The sequence below is a fragment of the Euleptes europaea genome, chromosome 2 (genome assembly GCF_029931775.1).
Source record: "Euleptes europaea isolate rEulEur1 chromosome 2, rEulEur1.hap1, whole genome shotgun sequence".
Classification (NCBI taxonomy): domain Eukaryota; kingdom Metazoa; phylum Chordata; class Lepidosauria; order Squamata; family Sphaerodactylidae; genus Euleptes; species Euleptes europaea.
In genome coordinates, this window is record NC_079313.1 from 80,966,482 (window position 1) to 80,988,933 (window position 22,452).

At 42.9% G+C, this 22,452-nt stretch overlaps 1 protein-coding gene across 1 annotated transcript; it reads right to left on the reverse strand.

The window, feature by feature from the left end:
- Positions 1 to 718: 718 nt before the first annotated feature.
- STRIP1 (striatin interacting protein 1) lies at positions 719 to 18,765 on the reverse strand. The gene is made up of 21 exons (XM_056845065.1): positions 18,604 to 18,765; positions 17,492 to 17,561; positions 14,980 to 15,054; positions 13,735 to 13,869; positions 12,991 to 13,111; positions 11,430 to 11,498; positions 10,687 to 10,793; positions 10,206 to 10,333; positions 7,262 to 7,444; positions 6,938 to 7,155; positions 6,506 to 6,571; positions 5,834 to 5,897; positions 5,567 to 5,638; positions 5,000 to 5,074; positions 4,612 to 4,709; positions 3,492 to 3,618; positions 3,300 to 3,400; positions 2,635 to 2,701; positions 2,369 to 2,473; positions 1,994 to 2,198; positions 719 to 1,161 (listed from the first exon to the last, which is right to left on the reverse strand). The coding sequence occupies exons 1-21, from the start codon at positions 18,736 to 18,738 to the stop codon at positions 914 to 916; spliced, it is 2,469 nt and encodes an 822-aa protein (XP_056701043.1). The 5' UTR covers positions 18,739 to 18,765; the 3' UTR covers positions 719 to 913.
- Between the last annotated feature and the right edge of the window lie 3,687 nt (positions 18,766 to 22,452).

A 22,452-nucleotide genomic window follows, 5' to 3' on the forward strand; every position in this document is an offset into this window, starting at 1 on the left:
TGGCGCATGGAGGGAACCAGAGGAACAATGTTAGGGTTTGCCTCTGTTAGGTGTATCTTCCAGAAAGGAAGAGCACTTGACAGATGTGAACATTCAGTAGCTAGGGTGGGGTGGGGGGCAAACTGACAATTTAGACAAAGTTTTCCCTTCCCTCCAGGGGATAAAAATGGGACAGGATCCCTGATTTTAATGAAGCTGCTTTCTCACTTCCCCAACTGGAGCAAGCCAGTTATGTTTCTACTACCTGCCAGCAAAACCAGCAGGGGTGAGAACTGTTGCCACCACTATACACACGTTCAATTCACACCAATTATATTCAGTCCCTACATGCACTAATGGGACCATAGAGACCTCCTCTCCCTACATCATCTCACTTTTCTTTCCCACCCACTACACACCATGAAGCTCCTGCTCTTCCCTAGAAACCAGCACACAAAGGATGGCAATTCTGTCCATTGGGGGTGGAGGTACAGGGCTTAGTAAAGAAAGTCTCCATTCAAGTTTTGGAACAAAGTAGCCAGCTGAGTTCAGTGAACAGAAGCATGACAAGCACTTAACAAAAAGGAGCACGGAACATTTCCCTTGAACAGTAGCCAAGGCTGACATTGGCATTTTGATTAAAGTTGTTCAACTGATTCAGTTTTCAAGCTGAACTACTGTGAATCCATTTTGCACCTTTCAAATCAACCAGGAACTGAGGCAGCGCAAAGGATTTAGGAGAGCCATACTGGCAGGTCCTCAAGAGTTGTATAAAGCCATGCTGCCACTTGGAGGAGAAAAGAAGAACTGCAGATTACAAGCTGCATGAAAAAATGACATCTCCTCCCTACACTTGGCTGACTGAAGAGGAAGAACCTGGGCTTGGGCACATATATCAGGTCTGAGTCTGAGACGATCTTCCTCTTATCAAATATCACTGTAGCAATTCTTCCCAGCAGATGGGTCTAGAGAAGACTTCCCTTTCCAGCCACAAATCATAATTCATTTGGAAATCTTCAGGCAGCTCCACACGTTGACCCAGAACACTCTGCAAACAGTTGTCCACAGGGAGGAATTCCGGGTTGTTATGAGCACGGTCGTAGCGGCGAGAGTTGAAACGCTCTATGCTGGCACGCAGAGCACACTCCTCAGCTTGGAAGTCCCATGGACGTGCATCCAGATCTGCAGAAATCACAAAAGTCATGATCAGGCTCCAGAGCAATCAAGGCAGCAAAGAGACCCCCATTAGTACCTACCAGGGATCATGCTTGCGACAGTGTTCATGTGAATGTTTTTTTTAAGCCAAACAAAACGTTCATCCACTCTGTAAGGATAGTTTAAGTCCCTATTGCCTAATCTTTATCCAACAAGACACAAAACAAGGTCTACAAAAAAAATCCAGAAAACATTAAATAAGAGCCAAATATTCTCCCCTCTATTTTTAGGTGTGTGAAGAGAGGAACAGGATTAATCCCACATTAATCCCACTTTGGTTTCCAAAACAGAAGACTATGGGTTTCAGCAAAATGAACTTCAATGATTTAGCAAAATCAGATGCAACAGAAAAACAGCTAGAGATGAAAATTTTCTATTACTGCCTTTTCCTGATAGACATGCACAAGCTTGAACCAATCATGAGTGGCATATATGACTCGTCTACTCATGAGTTGCATATATGATTCATCTACTGGCTACCTAGATAGACTAAATAGCTCAGTGAATGTTTGAACCCAGGTTTCCCTGTCCGTCAAGCTCTCAATGCACTATATCGCCCTTACAAAGCAAAATGTCTGCTTTGAAAGCATAAGATATATTTATGCCCTCACTGGAGAAAAACATAGCCATCCCCAGCTTGCTATATTTAGGACAGATGGAATGCCTTTCTGAATCCTAATCATTACTTTTGCGATCTTTTAATAGGAAGGCAAGCACTTCATGGGATATTACTTGACACAGCTGAAGCAGGTTCATGAAAAGTCTGGAGAGAGCAGTGAGGATGAGACCCAAGACATACCATTGCCGTAAGCCCAGTCATCATTGAGGCGGTGCCGCACTTTCTGGTATATTGCCGACATGGTCTTCATGTTGCTCTTCCTCCACTGTCGCCCCAAATACTTTGTCTGCACCTTGAGAAGCTTCAGAACATAGAGTTGCATCATGGCTTGCTTCACCTTGAGAGCTCTTTTCAGAATGGGAGCAGACTTGAATACCACCAGCATCTGGGGAATTAAGGTAACACTGGGTGAGTTCCCTAAAGCTGTACGTGTACCTCCATCTGCTTATGACCAAGGCTTTGGTGAATCTTCTATACAGCCTTAATGGAGCTTGGAAGAATACAACACAGCAGGCACAAAGACAGATGAGGCTCTACAGAGGAGCTTTTACTCACCATTGTTCTAGAGTGTTTCCACTTGGTTAATTTATTTAATATCCTAAGAAGATTGATGCAGGAAAACAGATTGCGCCAGCAAAACTGATTGTTGTCCCCAGCTTCCTATATGAAAAAGCAGCAATGAGTACAGGTGGATAAATGTGACTGAGAAGTCAGAATTAGGAAGTTCCCCTTGTTGACAATGCTAAATTTAATGTTGTCCCCACTACCTTTGCATATTCCTCATCAAGGGAAAAGGTACAGGTACAGGCAACTTTGCTTACCAGGCTCTCTGCTGTCAGCTCAGGTAACTCATGAACCACACAGTATGGATAATCCAAAACAGAGATGCTAAAACAAAACAAAACAAAAAAACATACAAAAAGATCAGAATGATAGCCATTATAGTATACTATCTCTAACACTGTTTAACACAGCATGGTTCAAACGTATGAGAAACATGATGATATGACAGGCTCCCCAAGCCCTGCTTGTTCATCTTCAAAATTCAGAAAGTTAGAATGCATGTATCTTTAAATGCCTGTTCTAGACACTTAGCTAAAGCCAATGTGAATATGATGACAACCAACCAAATCACACTCAGTAATGCTCCTTCCCCCCCACCCCCATTACAGTATCTAAGAGTCCAGCACTGCTCATGGTCCTGGAATCTCTCTGAGGAAAGTAAGTCAAGATGTTCAAACATATTTTTGAGCTTTCCAGCTATGAGTAACTGAAGGGGCATTAATGAAGTGGCCATTTCCCCCAGCAGTCTCTTATCAGTGGCTATGAACAACTTCCATCATTGCTAGTTAAATTCTGGAAGAGGACTGGGTGCTCTAAAACCCTCACCTAGGTAGCATCTCGATGCCCTGCTGTAAAGAGTCACATTTGCCATCACAGCATTCTAGGACACAGGCATGCTAGTGATGTTCTCACTTCCACTTACCTGTTCTTGGCAGTGATGTATGACATGATGTTCTGATTGAAGAATTTCAATATAAGTGGGATACAGTTGGCAAACACCAGGTGCTGGGCCATGTATTCAAACTGGTTTAGGGAACAAACACAATAAGGAACATCAAGCAAGCACATTCCAGATTCATTTCATTACCCTGCTTCATCACCTTACCCTGCTTACCTGATACACATGATTTAGTTTGAAGTGCTTGAGCAGCAGCAGCAGCACAGCAGAAATTGCTTTTACAATTATCTCTTTGTGCCTATTCACATCAACTCCCAGTTTCATGCTCTGCAACACAGTTGTTCTAAAAGCCAAAGCAAGAGTATTAGTGACCGTGATGGAGCTAAACTTCCTGCTCTGACACTATTATTTAGTCTTCTGGAGCACTTTTGATTTAAGAAACCTTCACAATCTTTGTCCTTCTCATCTTAAAGAGCCCCCATGAGGAGTCACTATCATTCATATTTTAATAAACTGGAAATAATCAGAGATGACTGAGTATGCTTCACCCTTGTTGATTCTGATTAATGTCAATATAATGAAGAACATAAGGAACCATACAAAGCACCTGCAAACAAAAGCAACCTGAGGTAGGCTGGGTAGGAAAATACTGAAGGAAGTACCATCACTCAATACTCCCAGGTTACAATGTAGCATAATCTAGCCAACCTTGTGAAATATAAATCGCTTCAGGCGGCTTTTGGTCTCACTTGAAGAACAGTATATTATTAACCTTACACCCAAGTTTAGAGAAAAGAAGCCCTCTACTAAAGCACAACAAGGAAAGGTGGCATAGTATAGCCTGATCTCATCAGCTCTTGGAAGCTAAGCAGGGTTGGTACTTGGAAGGGAGACCACTAACGAAGACTCTGCAGAGGGCATTGGCAAGCCAACTCTCCTTCTCACTTGCCTTGAAAGCCCCTTGCTGGGGTTGCCATAGGTAGGGTGTGACTTGACAGCACTTTAAACACACACACACTAAAGCACAAGTATCATGACTCCCCTGGAGTTTTCTTCAGACACTGTCAGGTAATGGCCAAGTTCCACACTACTAATCTGAAAGGTCTGCCACTTCAAAAGCAGCATTATGGGGCAGTCTGAAGTATCTTAGATACTCCTCCTTTTACCAATGCCCAACTTCCTAATTATAGCCTGCCCAGATTCATTTACCAGTTTCCATCACCAGTGTGCCAGCCCATCACCCCATCAGAGAAAAACAAGTAAATGGCTATTTATTGTCTTCCCTCATAATTCATTCCATGCCACTACTTGCTTCTACCCTATGGATGGCACTCACGGCATCTCCTCTGGTAAAACATCTGCCAGGATGTTAATGGAGTCAGTCTTGGCTTTGGAGGTGGGTGCCGCAGCCAGCAGGATTTTCAGCAAGGCAATCTGTGGATGAAGATCTGAATGAGGTACAGAAGACATTCTAAAGCAGCCCAAGTGTAGGAAAGAGAAGGGGGCACGCAGGTAAAGATGGTGGCAGAGGAACATGATGCAATTTGTCACATACCAACAAGCGAAGCAATGACACACATCTGAATAAACTTGTTGCACAACCCAACAATATTTCTCCCATCACAGAAGTGGTAAGAACAGAGCACAAACATAAAAGGAAGGAAAAGGAAGTGAAAGAGGGGGTGAATGGGAACACACACACACTGGATTAGAATGAAGCTCACCATGTACTGAGGCAAGCTAGGAAGTAGACCCTGGTACAAGATTTCTGCGGGAACTTGCTCAACCTCTTCTTCCCCCTGTTAGTATAAGGAAATCATTAAAATATCCATTCTAATACTGAGTACATACCAGAGTGGTGTAGTGGTTAAACCCAGGTTCACATCCCTACCCCGCCATGGAAGTTCCCTGGGTCAGTCATGCACTCTCAGCCTAACCTACTTTACAGGATCGTTGTGAGGATAAAACATAGGAGAGGACAATGATGTAAGCTGCTTTGGGACCCCATTGGGGAGAAAGGTGGGATATAAATAGTGAATTTCCAGAAGACAGGCAAAAACTGCTTTTCATCACAAAAAGTCTTATAGAAGCAACCTGCATAGTTTACATAGATGGGAATAGTGCTATGACCAGCAGATTGGCAACACTGAGAGTGATCCATGCATATTCTCCAAAAAGGGAACCCAACGGAAGGGACAGCCAGCTACTATCTAATTCCAGACAGTAGATTTAATCTCCCTTCCCTCTACTTCAACACAAACTAATGGTGACAGTCTGCTCATATCACTTACCCCTGACAAGGGGGAACGCAAGTACTCCTCTTCCATTTGTACTTGAATCTCTGCAATAGATGTATACTTGTGCTATAAAGTGACAAAGCAAAGGAAGTTAACCTCACTGTATGGCAGCGCAGTAAATTCAAACAATTCCCCTGGCTGGGATGATCTCTTAGCACAGAGGAAACAACAACGGACTGGATAGGGTTTAAAACCAGCCCCTGTCTGAGACATCTACAGAGGCACACATGAATTAAAGGAGCACACAATGTGGGTACCCACCAATTTCAGAGTTTTGATACTCTCATGAATGGGTCTGGGAAGTCCCACCACAGTGTTAGTGTCACTAGAAAGAACAAAGCAAAACTGGTCAGGCAGCAAACGTCACAAAGTAACAGATAACAATATAAAGCAGTATGTTTTTTGTAAAACTCGACACTGGAGTGAGCCTAACTCAAGGAGCTTCTCTTCACTATTTTTCTATCACCACTTGCAGTATGTTAGTAAAGGAAACTTAAATGAGTTGTGCATGGAGGGGGAAGATGTCCCATTTGTGAAAAACTGGAAGCATCTTCTCCAAGTTAAGCCAAAATATCTGTTTTCATAAGAACCTGAATTCTTGGGATTTTCTTCCTAACCTTTTCCGTTACAGTAAAATCAGATACGACAGACATCTATCAGGTTTCCTGCAGCTTAGTAATAATTTATACTATCTACCAACTTAAGAACCAGAAGTGTTTGCAAATTAAACATCCCCCTAAGATTCAAACTGTAAAGACATTGTATTTTAAAAATCCATTTAGGTAATTATGCACTGGGTATAGAACTTGAAATAAAAACTATAAAAATGTGATCATAATTCTATAATTATAGTTCTCTCTGTTCCTTTTCTTGTACACTAACAGTGACCTAAACATGTAAAAATTCAACAAGACCAGTGCTGCTTTAACTCACCTCCCCAAGGTGTAGCCAATGAATTTACTCCGACTTGATTCCAAAAACATCTCAATGTCTTTTTCTCTGTACAAAAAACAGGCAAGAATGGCATAGTGTTAAACCTTCAAAGCTTCTCACCATATTACGTTCTTCATGTAGCTCCAGAAAGATACGATTATTTAATACTGCAAATGGGAAAAGAGGCAAGGCATTCCAAAACCTCACATGACTTAGGTTAGCACTAAGTAGGATCTAGGAGAAATGTCCCTTAGCCTCCGTAAAGCTCCCATATAATTAGCACCACTGTATCAACCCAAGATGAGTATGTCTTTCGCTGTAGCTAATGATCTACAGATATATATTATGGCCACTAGCCAAGTATTCTAGCACACTCACCCAGCAAAAAAAAGGGCCTTCCAGCTTTAATGCCACCATTCTGGCACTACTCACCTGACCTTGGGTGCCCAAGGCAAACCTTTTGGGCAAGTCAGTCGGTCAGCTGAAGGTTGCTGGACAGGAGGGGGCATCACCTCATCTCTTTCAAGAGGGAATGTTTCTCCCTCAAGACTATTATCATCATCATTCTCCTCTTCATCTTCACGGGAGTCGTCAGTTTTGTAGGGATCCCGCTCATTGAAAGCATCTAGATTATCTTGTTTAATAAGAGCCTGGAAGAGCAAACAGCAAGTTAACCCGTCTGATCTTGTGAATCTTGTTCTTCCCAAAGAGGGCAAGGTTAGACTCCTCTTAAGTCTCATCTGTTCCCCAACTAACCTTGTGTTCCCGCCGGCCCCGTTTCTGCTGCTGCTCAATCAAATCAGAAGCAGATGCTGGAGGAGAAGCAGCCCTCATGTTACGGATTACTTTGATACTGTCCTCGGGAAGTGGGGGGAGTCCCAGCATCTCTCGTTTCTCTGCTTTCATATCCTGAAGTTCCTCAAATCCTCCAAGGGTACACTACATAGGAAGTCAAAGCAATTTTGTTGCTCTATCTTTTTTGGTTATTCGTGAACGGTTCAAAAACTGGTTTGCTATCAGTAAATCAAGGGACTGAGGAATGAAGGATTTGTTGCAGTTAGTTATATACCAACAATTCTTCAAAGAACCATTTGTGAACATCACATACACTAAGCACTTTGGCATTTAAAACTTGGCTGTGTGCCCATGTTATAATCCATTTTCACAAATAACTTTCTAAAGAATGAAGTGAAGGACACTCATTAAGTTTTAAAATTAGAATTCCACATTCCTAGCTATCACGCTTGCTTAGGAAATATATGTTTCTTTCTTCAAAAACCTAGGAGGAGCTAACATGGGGATCCCAAGCAGTTTCTTGACCAGGCACTGATTTGGCATAGATCTGCTGAACTTTAACAATACAGATGCAGCAAGCATCCTTAGACAATTCTCACAGCCATTCTATGGTGTAGTGTGTTCTTTGTTCCTACCAGCCCATTCCTGAGGTTGGGGGTTGAAAGTGGAGTGGAGGTAGCATGACTCTGGCGCCAGTGTAAGTGCCCTCTTATCACGGAATATGGGGCACTTATGCTGGTGGCAGGGGCAGTTCCACCGGTGCCTGGGCACCGTGGAGCTGCATGGTGCTCCTCTGATGCCACAGCCTCTCCAGGACCTTAATTCCAGAAGAGAAATGTGGTGCCAGTGTGTGTGTGTGTGTGGGCATTCCCAGGGGCGGAGCTGACTGTAGTGGGCTTCCTATGCCCCTCCAGCCCGGGAACACCACCTCCAGAACAGTGTTGCTGCAACAGGTTTTTCTTGGTGCAGCATTGATGTTTTCAATGGTCTCCCCCCCACACATTTTTGATGTTTTGTTTTTTAAAAGGGGGTTTTGAGCCTTGCAGCGGCCAGGAAACCTCTTTGGAGGTGCCACGGCAGTGCCTCAGCCATGCCGTCCCTGGCCACTGCAAGGCTCAGGAATGAGGTGTTTGTTGCCAAATGGCAAGAGAAATAAAAAGGTCTCTGAAAAAGCAGCAGATGTTCAGGAGTTCATTAATGTGGCACTGAAGCAGCTAAACTACGTAGTGCTGAGCACTGAAGCAGTTCCTTCGAAATTTAGTCATAATATTGCAGTTTATTAATTTCATGACCAATCTTTAACAGTTGCAACAACATTATCATCTGAAAAAGGGCCGCCAGTGAGCTCGCAGTATCTAGCTTTATCACTCTGAAAGCTGTAAAAAGCTGCAATTATGCTGGGTATGTTTCTTTTTGTCAGCATTTAAAATTCTTCTGCAGTTTCTGCTCTCATGCTTTAAAACTGTGCATTAGTTCATTGCAAGTTGATTCATTATCTATAATGAGCTCACTTTTCTCACAAATAGCCAGAAACAGCAGTATTTGTTTTTAAAGGTGAAAAAAATAGTTTTTTGAAATTATGGATTTGGTTGAGTAAAGATGATTACTTTGGCTAGACTACTTTTCAAATTCAAACTAGCAAGTGAATATTTTTGGCTTAACACTACTGGAATATTCAGTTAAACTGAAATTTCTCATAATGCTTCTTAGTTAGTGATCATCATCTTATTTCCTAGTTATAAAAACTGTACATTTGTTGATTTTAATAAAAACATCTAGTATTCGCCTTTTACATTGATACTGATTTTTACCTCCATAGGCTGCATTAAGTTTAATTATGCCAGTGATGTTCCCCTGATTCCCTCCTCTTTTCTAAACCAGCTCACAGATTAGTTTGCTTCTCCTCTGCCTGGGCAAGGACATTTTGTGTTGTTGGACTCACAAGGTAAAATAATCTCCTTGAGGAGGAGCGTTGTCACTCTCCATTTTGCAAAGGGGCCATAAAGATGTCTGGTTTCTCTTGGCTTTATTAGGAGGCTGATAAGCTTATTGGAAATTTGGTCAAGAGGTACCATGGGAGTAGCATTATGTATTTTAGTTTTTTAAAATGTATATATATTTACTGATACCATTTGTACTGTTCTATTACAAATTTTGTATCTGTCAGCTGCCTTGAGTCTTCAAAGAAAGTTGTGATAAATGTTGTGATAAATAAAATTTAATTTTCTTGGGTGCACTTCATGGTACCATCTGCTGATTTCAGGCAACCAGTAACCCAGAGAGATATGTATGCCTAAACTCTCAAATAGCGGCTAAATGCAGAAAGCATTATAATGAGATGTGCCAAACACCAACAGCAGTAAAAGGTTGCAAATTTAACACACAACATATGTGAAAGTAATTCAAGAAACCCATTAAGCCCTAAATATCATGCTGTAGCTGCAAAGCAGTATTCTTATATATGTGTTCCTTTTCCCACAGTGATGGACAGCAGTAGTAAGAAACCTTCCCCACCCACTTCTCAGCAGCATTTGAAGCCCTTGGGAGCATTATGCAATGTACAAAGAAAGGGGGCTCCTGTGCCTACTGCAGAGACAGAAGAAACAAACCACTTCCCCAAACAGTGAGAACTGTATGACTTGCCCACAAGATCCCCAACTGTTTCATTGCACAACATAAATCCTACAAATGGAACATGCAGACAATCCCACAGTGGCACAGTGATGCCAGAACAAATGAGTAAAAAGAACTCATTTAGGCATATTCTACACTTATCTCTGTACAGAGTTTAGCCCAGGAATTAAAACAACAGACCCACATCATTTTGTTTGATCACAAAACATTAATTATAACATTAGGGATATCATACTTGAAGTGCCCTTATTCACGGCAAACAGCATCTTACCAAGACTGTCTTCCAGAGCAGCAGCAACACCTTCTTCATAGGGAAGTGTGGGGCATGGCCACTGCAGAATTTGGTCACCATTCCAAAGAGCATAACAGAAAATGGCTCATTGTTATAAAGCGGTGCCCCTGAAAGGTAACATACTAGTGTCACCCATTTTACATAAAGATGCCACAATTCTTGTTATATGGATTCCAGTTCCATCATCTGCAATCTTTTCTAGTGAACCCAATTACCTTCCAGTACATTGTTCATAACTTTTTCTTTTTTGTGCTCCTGAAATTACTGTATACCCACAAGCTTAGTGTTAAAACTCACATTCACAAACATGATCCTGTTCATTCCTTCCACACTTGGACAGACTAATGACAAACTAATTCCAACTTCCTGGCCTACTAACATGTTATTTACCTCAAATCACAGACATCAGTAAGAAGCCTTATCAGGGTAAGTGGGAAACAACTGAGCTGAGAATCCGTACCTAATTCTGCTCTGAAAGTTTGTCTCATTGTCTTCCACTCGGGTTTGTCTCCTTCACATTCCTGACGGACTGTTTCTACAATAAGGTACATAATATTCAGCAGCACCCTGTAAATGGATTACAAAGATTAAGTAGGTTAGAGAAAGAAACTTTGACAAAATGGACTAGCTCATTCAAAATAACTTTACAAAGTTATGAGTAAACCTTGCCACCAGATCATCTGGAAGGAGGGGGAATGAAAGAGAAATAAACAAAATTATGCTACAGAGTATCATATCTTAAAGTTCTGCCATAACCATCTCCTTGTGGAACTGACCATTTCCAAGCAACAGAAGTTATCCTTTCTTATTAGGGGACAACACTGTGCACTAATTGTCCAGAAACAATATTACCTAGAACAGATTTCATTCTATTACACACTATTCATGCAAGCTTTTGGTTTGGGTGCCTGACCTTTCTTCTTCCTACTGTTCTCTCTCACTGCCCCAGTCTTGGCAATTTAAGATACAACAACATGCTATACCAAATCTAAAGATGTGAGTTTTGCACCAATGGGGGGTTACAAGATAAAAGTTGCACATACTCATGCTAGTCCACCAAGCAAGCATTACTAGAGCTTACAGGAGGCCATGTAATTTGAGCAGAGGATGTTGGGGGAAATAGGGAAATGCATCCTTCCTAACTTGAATCACATAAAAGAGAAGTATCATCCCATTATTGCTTTGCATGCCAACATTCCTTACCTTAGATCTGTGCTGTCAGCCAGGGAGATGGCTGGCTTCCTCACTGCACTGCTGCAGGCTGCACTGTTGCTGGAAAACAAAGCAGCAAGAATGTAGTTTTTATTGCCCATAATATGGGTCCAAAGGAATATGGTTTGAGATTAAGGCACTATGGAAACAAATGAAGATATTCTGTACTCCTTTACTGGAAAGATACACCTACACGCCCTCACCTTTCTCCAGTTCCCTCTCATATTCATTTGGAACTGACAATAACTGCTATGGGGTCTTGCAAACTGAACTGCATTCATTTAGTTCACTGACTTCTACTCTAGTGTATTAAATCACTACAAACCCTAGCAACATCATGCCAATTTCTTAGACAAATGTTGAACAATGCACTTCACAACTGGATTTTACTGTGTGAAATCACAAAATCCACTAGCAAATGATCACGAAAGTGGACTGAAAGTGCATTACTCAGTGTGTGTGAAAGCACCCTGAGTGGGTACACGTTTGACTAGACTGAGGCAAAGAACCATAATTAATTACTTATACATTGGTCTATGAAAAGAGTAAATCCGCTATTCCTTTCTAGAGAAACTGCCACTATTGTCTCAGTTCCAGCCATACCTGTGGTGAAAACAGCAGACTCCCAACCAGATTCCACTATTAGTGCTAATGGTCACCATTTACTACTCCCTCCTGCTGCAATTCTACATAAAAATATTGAGATATTGATATCCTGCTGTTTCACTGCTATATAATTAGCATTATAATTAGTACCCTTGCATAATACATATCTGAGACCTTCTAAAAACAGATTCTCTGGGTCCAGAGTCTAATATTTCTGATGTAATAAGCACTGGATCCAGGCACAGAAAGATGGAGGAAAAAGTTGGATCATATGAAATTGTCATGACTGTCAAGTGAAGGCTGGAGAAAATCTCTAACTCAACTGAACTAAAAGCTTCAGCAGAATCGTTTTATGTGCTTTCTGTAAATCCTTCACCTAAACTATGCAAGCGCAGGGAAGACTTGGAGGTAGGCCATCACAATGACTGGGAAAGGGTTTGTACCGTATAAAGGAGAAGCACTAGATCAAAGGAAAAATCAGAGCTCCAAGTAAGGGAGTAGGGAGCTATTGACGTAAGTGGACCATTCGACCCAGGTCAGTAATTCATTTTTATTAGTATGTGCTTAATTCCTAGCTGGCAACCTCACCAAAACCTTCCACTAAAGTGATCAATTCCAAGGAATGTGCATTTTCTCCCTTCTCAGAAAGGTAGTAATTTTGCTTTAGGCAGTGCAAAGGCATTTGAAAGGCACCTGCACTGTCACCCATCACCCAAGGTGCATCTGAGTCCTAAACTCCAGGACCTGATCCAAATCCCTCTGAACTCAACAGGAAACCTTTCATAGAATCAGATGAAAATTGGATGGATACCAGAATGAGTCTAGCATCTGATCATCATTCACAAGCTGTAAAAATAGACATCCTGGTGGGGCAGATCATAAACAGGCTATCTAAACAGCCTACATTCTTTTCAGAGGCCCTACTTTGGAACAACATGGAACTCACTCAATTTCCATGTTCAAAAGTTCCACCAAAGCATTGAAAGTGCCAACTTCCAGTAGAAGGAAAATGTTGTATCGCATCCAGGACTGAACTTCAGCTTCAGAGCTGCATTCGTCAAATGTGCCTGCAATAACAAAGGCATTTTTTTTTTTTTTTAGCAAAGGCATCCCTTACTGGATCAAATCCTACAATGACACGATGTATCTAAACTCCATTTTGCTGATAAAAAGCAAGCAAAGAGAGGACATAATGTTTGCTTTATCTTGAGAACCCAGATGTCCCACCAAATTATTGTGCTGTAACGGCAGAAGCTCTCTCTCTCTCTGTCTCTCTCTCTGTCTCTCCTACAAATTGCAGAGCATTTAAGGGTTAGAGTAGTGTAATGACCATGCCAGCTCTTGGTTCAAGGACATTCTGAGCAGAGATGGAATATAACCTCTCACAGTTCACTACCATGGTCATCCCACTCCACACACTTCTGAATTTCTATAAACTTCTAGTCATAAAACAGAAACACAGCCTAAGATCGAAACTGACTCAGCTTAATCATGCTTAATGAACATAAATGTAAAAAAGTAGAAACCAACAAGTTAGGTTTTGCTACACTGACTAATAGCAGCTTTATATCACAGGAAAAGAGCTTGTGAAAAATGGACTTAAATCAAACTGCTCAATTAAGTAACATTTCATCAAGCCATTACTCAACAATTGAACTGAGCAGTTCCTCTGACAATAATAAAGGTGTACCTTGTGCAACATAAAGGATGGCTCGGGCCACCCTGAGCCTTTTCTCCCGAGCGGTGACCTCAAGGCCATCAAGAAGCCTCATGGCATGGGTATGATGCTGATTGGTGTCCAGTTCTGTCCATTTTTTATCCAGCACTGTAAAGCCAAGCAACATGATATATGATACTGCTTTCTAAAGTAGTTGTACATTGTACACTAGCAGCTGATACTGGTCTGCCCTTTCAGCATAAATGTATTCAAAAGTATCAAAGTGATGGAAACTGCAGTGCTCCCACTGACAGAAAACTCTTAAAATAAAGATGGGATTCAACATTGGTTTATAATATGGGAAAATAGCCTGGTGTCAGGATGTTAACTGAGAGTGTGCTCATCTATTATTTTGGACAGTACCAATACATAGTGTAATTGGGGTTGTGCAGAGTGAGCCATCCAAAACTGTTCATCGTCAAATTGGTCAATCTGGACCAGAGTAAATCCAGATCAGCAGCAACACAAACATATTGGGCTGGATTAAAGCAGAAGATTTCTACAGCTGGTAGAACCCTTGTGCAAGTATAAATGTTTGAAAAAGATCGTCCTGGTTTCTTGTGCTAAGTTCAACATTACATCCCAGTTTGCATATCTGCTTAACCAAGACATTGTGCAAGTAATTAGTTGAGAAAAGAGATTTGACAGATATTGTGGGATATCTAGTGCTACTGCTTGTGCAACCAGAACTATGCTGACCCTTTGGTTCTGTTTACACATTGCTGGATCCAACTCATCATCTGCATAGTGAGGACCAAATTCACCACTTACAGTATTGCCTACCAACTACATCTAATCACAACCAAAATGTAAATAAACCAGCAACAAAAATCACCCTGCATGACAAGCTTTTCAAGGATAGCAACCTCTACAGCTCTTAAACTATGATCTGAACTGCCAGCTTCTGAGGTCTAACTCCCTTCAACTTGGTGAAAAACACACTGAAAAGTTGTTATTTTTATTTAACTATTATTTACAATTCATCTGCCCCTAAAAGACCACAGAAGGTAATAACTGCTCCAAAACACAAACTACCCTTGTAAGACTCTAATTAAAGCAGAAGTCTCATTGAAATAGATTAAAACAATTCTGTGATATTTAAATGACTTCTTTTCTGTTCGGGTTTGTAACCCTTCTGGAAGACACGCAAAGAACTTTACTTTGGGGAGCCCACAAGAGGACAGAAGTCAAATTTTCATAACAGAAAAAGATTCTTACCATGCACCCTAAAATCCTCTTCAAAACATTTTCTGTTGAGTTGGAATTCAGGGCCTTCAGTGTAGCTGTACAGTTCTGTCAAGATATAATATGAATACAAAATCAAATAGTCAGTGGGTCCCATTTTAAACCAGAATGAAGGATAGTGTGAATAACACATGTAGCATTAAACTTGCAACATATCTAGCAACCATTATTTGCTATAACAAAAGGATTAGTATTATTTATTTATACTCAATCTTTTTCCTCAATTGGGACCCAAATCAGCTTACATTGTTCTCTTCTCCATATTATCCTCACAATCACCCTGTGAGGTAGGTTAGGCTGAGAGTGTGTGATTCGCTCAAGGTCACCCAGCAACCTTCCATGGCAGATTTGGGTTTTGAACCTGATCTTCCAGATGCTAGTCCAACATTCTAACCATTAAACCACCCTAGCATTGAGTCTAGAATAACACTGCTTTAACCCTTGTTAAGATCCCACAGTAAGATAATGATTTATTTTGCCAAGTTAAGCCCTGCCACCAGATGTATGTACCGTATTTTTCGCTCCATAAGACGCACTTTTTTCCTCCTCAAAAGTGAGGGGAAATGTGGGTGCGTCTTATGGAGTGAATGTGCGTCTTATGGACCCTAGCCCAGTCCATAAGACGCACATTTTAGCTTGGAAGGAAGGCGGGCGGGGCGCACAGAGCCGGCTGGGCGTGCCAGAACGACACAAGCCGGCGTTCCCCGCCCCGACGGCCAGCTGGGAGGCGGGCAGGCCCGCTCTGTGCACCCCCCCTCCCAGCTGGCCGTTGGGGCAGGGAACACCGGCTTGCATTGTTCTGGCGCGCCCAGCTCTGTGCGCCCCGCACGCCAGAACGATGCGAGCCGGCGTTTCCCACCCCGACGGCCAGCTGGGAGGCGGGGGGGGCGCGCACAGAGTGGCTGGGCGCGCCAGAACGACGTGAGCCGGCGTTCCCCGCCCCGACGGCCAGCTGGGAGGCGGGGGGTGGTGGTGCACAGAGCGGCTGGGCATGCCAGAACAATGCGAGCCAGCGTTCCCCGCCCCGACGGCCAGCTGGGGGGGGGGCGTCTTATGGTCCGGTGCGTCTAATGGAGCGAAAAATACGGTGTGTATGTGTGTGTATATATATATACACACACACACACACACACACACACACACACACACACACACACACAGAAAGGCACCCGTGAGACCTGCTTATCATCTTTTAAACTGAGATGTAACTTCTTTAAATCACTTGTACCCCACCTATCAAAAGAAATCTTTTAAAAGACAGCATAATAAAGTGATAACATACAAGAAACATCATCAATCAACAAACAAGTTAGCATCATAAAAATAGCAAACATATTATAAAGCAAGGGCAATTTAACCAAAAGCTCGAGAAAATAAGGTAACTTAATAATGAAGAGTAGGGAGTTTCGTAACTGGGGTTCCACCACAGAAAAAGCCTTTCTCTGGCACTTAACCCCATAACTTCTGAAGGTGGGGACACCCAGAGAAGAGTCATGGATGTAGTTACACCATTTAAACACGGCTAAACACAAACAATGGCTTACTTCACACCCTGTTTTCATATCATGGTATACGCCAACTCTTAACCATTATTTGGTATCCAGCTGTATGGTGGCACAGGGGCAGTATCACACCGTCTTGAAGAAAAATTTTAAACTGTTTGCCAACCTGGCAACATTAGTCCATGTTACTGTAGCTGAATTAGTGTACACTGGGCTGCCCTTGGAGACAGCCCAGCAACAACTGATTCATACACAGCAGCCCAATTTCAGTAAGGAGCTAGCCAACAGGAACACATCTTCACTATTTTAAAACAGCTACATTAGCTGCCAGTTTGTTGCTGAGTTCAATTCAAGGTGGATTTTATAACCTTTAAAGCCTTTCACAGTCTAAAAGTCACATATCTGAAGGATTATCTCTCTTTATATGACCCCATGAGCCAACTGAGGTCTCCCGGTAGCCACTTTCTAGTTGTTCTCTCACTCAAAGTAGCCTGCTTGCATCTTGCTAGAACCAGTTCCTTCTCCCCTCAAGGAATGGCTCCCTGAGGAAGTGAGGGGTGTGTGTGCTATCTTTAAACGTTTTTAGGAGGCACTATAAGGTATTTTTCTTTGTGAGAGCTTTTAGCTGCAAGCTTTTTCTTGTAGAGTGAGGTAAACAGGATATTATATGTTTTTAATCTCATGAAAAGTACCATAAACTGTCTAGAGCCACATTATTTATATAATAACCAAATAGATTAAAAGCACCTTCCTAAAGAGCTTTCCTTATAAAGGGTGCACCACCCCATCACAAAAAACAAACAACCCCCCCTGAAATACAGCAAAACCTCACATAAAACTAGAAACAGCAGCGGCAAGTCAAACAATCACAAACACTTGATTTGTGCAAGATGACTGTGTCCCATTATAAAGTCCAATGACACAAAAAAATTCTTCTGAGCACAGCAAGACGTTAAGTTAAACTAAACCGACTCATACTTTACCTGACAGCTCAGCAGCCCATTTGTCCGTGTCTGCATATTCAAACTCAAAGTCTGGCGACTCGGAATAGCCCTGGGGAAGAGGGTGACATCTTCATGAAACATTTAGTTTTCCAAAGAGTGCTCGACGTCCCCCGCACAGCGCCACGGCAAACCGCAGTCTGTCACTGACTGCAGCAACATCGCTCCCTTCGCCTGCTTCCTTTTTTTTTTAAAGATTTTTTTTCTTATTAAGTCACATTCAATTTCAATATTGTCATCTTCAGAGTTACATAAAATAAAACAATTTCAAACTAATCAGCCTAATCAGTACTGACTTTTCTGACTTCCCCTCTCCCCTCCTCTATCAAATTAATATCTATATAATTCCCTCTTTGTTTTCTAATTAATTATAATTCATTATATCATTTCTATAAACTACATATTATCACCCTGTATACTTTAATTATTGAATACTTCATCCTTTCAACACTGATCAATTGAATTAGATTAAATCATAGCCTTTAACATTTCCCATATTTAATTCGTTTTCACAATATGTTATCCGTGCCTCCCATTCTCTCACATATTCTTCACTGTCTTTTTGATTGACTAAAGCAGTAAGTTTAGCCATTTCTGCTAGTTTTATTTATCCAGTCATCCCTTCGCCTGCTTCCCGAACCGGCCTTGCGCCAAGGCTCAGCAACCGCGCTGCGCCAGGCGTTTCTCCAGGCTGGCACGGCGAAGGCCCGAAGCGCTCTCCCGCACTCGCCCTCCAGGCCGGAACTGGGGCTCCCACAGGAGGGTAGCCATTCACGGCGGGCTCTTCGGCAGCACAAAGGACACTGGCGAGCGGTCCCCGTTAGCGACTTGAGCCGCTCGTCTGAGGAAGGGCAGGTGGTCAACAAAAGGCTCGTGGGGCGGCGGCCAACGGGGGCTCTCCCGGCCGTTTCAGGGAAGCGGGCCCTGGGGTGAACAGGCAAAGGGGACGCCCAGAAGCACAGGAGGACCCTCCCTGCCTTTTATTTTTAAGCCAAGAACGCCGCACTAGGCCTGCCGACTGAGGTAAGGCGCTCCCAGAAAAGGCCACTCCTAACCCCGCCGCCGCCGCCGCCGGCCCCGCGACCCGGCCTCACCTCCGAGTCCTTGCGCTGGTTGCGGTTGAGCTCCCGACCTTTCCCTCCTGGCGGCGGCGTCAGCCCCAGCCCCGCGTTCCGTTGCTTGTTGTTGACGATGAGCAAGCCCGTTCCGCCGCCACAGCCCGGCTCCATCGCGACGCGCCGGCAGCTCTCGCGCGAGTTCAGACTCGCGGGGCTAGTCTCGCGCTGGAGGCGTTGCCATCTCGAGCGTGGCGGAAGGGCATCGCAGCTGATTGGTCGCGTCTCGCGCTCTCGGGGAGAAACCTCGCGGTCCCTCGCAACAGCCGTCTTGATGGGGGGCGGGGTCTTTCGAGGCAGGTAGCGACTGTCATACCGAGGTTTGCCAGGTCCCTCTTTGCCACCGGCGGGAGATTTTGGGGGCGGAGCCTGAGGAGGGAGGGGTTTGGGGACGGGAGGGGCTTCAATGCCATAGAGTCCATTGGTTCTTGTCGGCTATCCGGGCTGTGTGACCGTGGTCTTGGTATTTTCTTTCCTGACGTTTCGCCAGCAGCTGTGGCAGGCATCTTCAGAGGAGTAACACTGAAGGACAGTGTCTCTCAGTGTCAAGTGTGTAGGAAGAGTAATATATAGTCAGAAAGGAGTTGGGTTTGAGCTGAATCCATAGAGTCCAATTGCCAAAGCAGCCATTTTCTCCAGGGGAACTGATCTCTAACAGCTGGAGATCAGTTGCAATAGCAGGAGAGCTCCAGCTAGTACCTGGAGGCTAGTTAGGAAACAAACAGCACACAAGCTCAATATTTTACAAACAGATCACTTGTCTTTTATAAAGTAAGTTTCTAATTGTAATAAATATTTTCTATAATATGCTTTGTTCACGAAGTTTCAAACACAAATTTTTAAACACAAATATTTAAAGCTGTGGAAATGTCCATAAGATGAAAGAGACCACGAAATACAAGTCCCAAGGCGAGTTGGTGAGTGTAAATTCAAACAGGACGCAAGGGGCAAAAGCGGTTGCGTCAGTGAAGATTCCAACGGCGTCCCGAAAGTGCTCAAAAGCTACCCAAAATCTTCACCTCCGTCTGGAGGCGAGACCAAGAAACCGGGAGGTCCCGGCGCGGCTATGGGAAGCCGCAATCCAAAGATAAACAAGGGAACGCTCTATCCGGAAACGCTTTCGCCAATCGGCTTCATCAGCCCAGCTTTCATTATTGTCACTTTCTGTAGACCTACACTTAGGTTTCTATAGCAGGATTCATGCTGGAGAATTCCTTGTGAATCCTGCTATAGAAACCTAAGTGTAGGTCTACAGAAAGTGACAATAATGAAAGCTGGGCTGATGAAGCCGATTGGCGAAAACGTTTCTGGATAGAACGTTCCCTTGTTTACCTTCAGATTGCGGCTTCCCATAGCCGTGCTGGGACCTCCCGGTTTCTTGGTCTCGCCTCCAGACGGAGGTGAAGATTTTGGGTAGCTTTTGAGCACTTTTGGGACGCCATTGGAATCTTCACTGACGCAACCACTTTTGCCTCTTGCGTCCTGTTTGAATTTACACTCACCAACTCGCCTTGGGACTTGTATTTCGTGGTCTCTTTCATCTTATGGACATTTCCACAGCTTTAAATATTTGTGTTTAAAAATTTGTGTTTGAAACTTCATGAACAAAGCATATTATAGAAAATATTTATTACATTTAGAAACTTACTTTATAAAAGACAAGTGATCTGTTTGTAAAATATTGAGCTTGTGTGCTGTTTGTTTCCTAACTACTGTATTACAGCATCTTGGTTTATTTACTTGGTAGTACCTGGAGGCTGGCAACCCTAATCATACCATTTGCTTTGACTGATGGCCCTTTTCTCATGCTTCAAACTGCCTCTTTTTACCCTGTTTTATTGAACTTTTGTTTATCTTCACCGCATGTGAGAAGGGCCCATTTAAACTTCCCAAACGGTTCCCGTCCCCACCTAGAGAACATCACCTTATTTTTATACTAGGCCTCTCTCTCTTTGCTCAGCTCCTCCTTTCCCCCCTCATTTTCTGTAAAACGGTGGTTAAGTATTTATTTCTGTATTGTATCTGTTGAAGTGAATTCTGTATCACAAAAACTCATACTGGAATAAATATTAATTTAAGGACCACTGGATTTGTTTTGTTTTGCTGATAGATTTAACACAGCTGTGTGTGTGTGTGAAGTGCCCTCAAGTCATAGCTGACTTATGGTGACCCTGTAGGGTTTCTAAGGCAAGAGACATTCAGAGGGGGTTTGCCATTGCCTGCCGCCGCATACGCCCTTGGTATTCCTTGGGGGTCTCCCATCCAAATACTAGCCAGAGTTAGGGCTGAGAGTGTGTGACTGGCCCACGATCACCCAGCAAGTTTCCATGGCAGAGTGGGTATTTGAACCAGGGTTTCCCAGATCCTAGTCCAACTCCAGCACCTTAACTACTACACCACACTAGCTCTCTTTTAACACAGCTACCACAGTGGAATTACAAACTATCCAGTGTGCACGTCCCTTTAGTGAAGACTGTGAGATGGTTTCTAGGGCAATGAAGATTGGTTTGCTGTTGCCCGTGTCACATACATTCAGGGCAATCGGGATATCCTATATGAAAGTGGGTGGTGAAATGTACTGTCAAGTCACAGCTGACTTACGGCAACCCTGTACAGTTTTCAATGCAAGAGATGCTGGGAGGTGGTTTGCCATTGCCTGCCTCCCAGTGGGCTGAGAGAGAACTGTGACTGGCCCAAGGTCACCCAGCAGGCTTCATGTCGAGGAGTGGGGAATCGAACCTGGTTCTCCAGATTAGAATCCACTGCTCTTAACCACTACACCAGCTACTGGACTTTTACTTTTGGCAGGATAACATGAAAAACCCTTCTGTATACACGTTTCCTATTTAAATAGTATAAGAATCACATAAAAATTTAGGGTTGCCACCCCACAGGTAAAGTCTGGGGTTACAACTAGGGTGGCCAACCTCCAGGTAGCTGGAGATCTTCCGCTATTTCAACTTATCTTCAGGTGACAGGTCAGTTCATCTGGAGAAAATAGCCACTTTGGAAGGTGCACTCTATGGCATTATACCCCATTGAAGTCCCTCCCCAAATCCCACCCTCCTCAGGTTCTACCCCCAAAATGTCCACATATTTACCAACCTAGAACTGGCAACCCTAAATTACAACTGATTTGAGATCACATTACAACACTCCCAAAACTGCATATTGACAAACATTTAAAACACAGCTTTAGTGTACATGCTCCTTAGTAGTAGACAACAATACTATTAAAGATTACATCGAGAAGCCACATAGTGTGTGGCTGCGAAAGACTGGGATACACATGTTCTATTTATGTTCTAGATACTTTAACGTTTTGAAATAGACAAGAGGTAGAATTGTCTGTGTACATGAGGATCAGTTGCTCATTAGTTCTAGGTATTCTCTCTATAGCTTTTTTCATTTACAGAAAATAATGCCCTTTTGGAAAACATTATTGCATTCAAATACTTCCATATGACCAAGGCCTGCATTGTCCAGAAACATCATTGCCTGTGAATTGGTAACCAAAGAGTGTTGGATTGGTTGGGTAAAACAGCATGACGGTAATGGCCCTAATGGTGCTACCTCAGTTTTCACAGGTGGCTGTACCAGGAGTTGGGTAGTAACTGAATGCAGTGGAATTGTTTTCACCAATATGCCTATCCTCAGTGATGGTTAACATCTTTTACATCTCAAGTTTAGCAAGCATTATTGCAGTACACATCAAATTCAAAAGATTGTTTGTTTTTAAGAGGACCTGATCTTTAGCAACAAACCCCTGCAAAAAAAAAAAGGGAGGGCAAAACCTTGGTAAAAGTACAATATGCCTCATACATATAG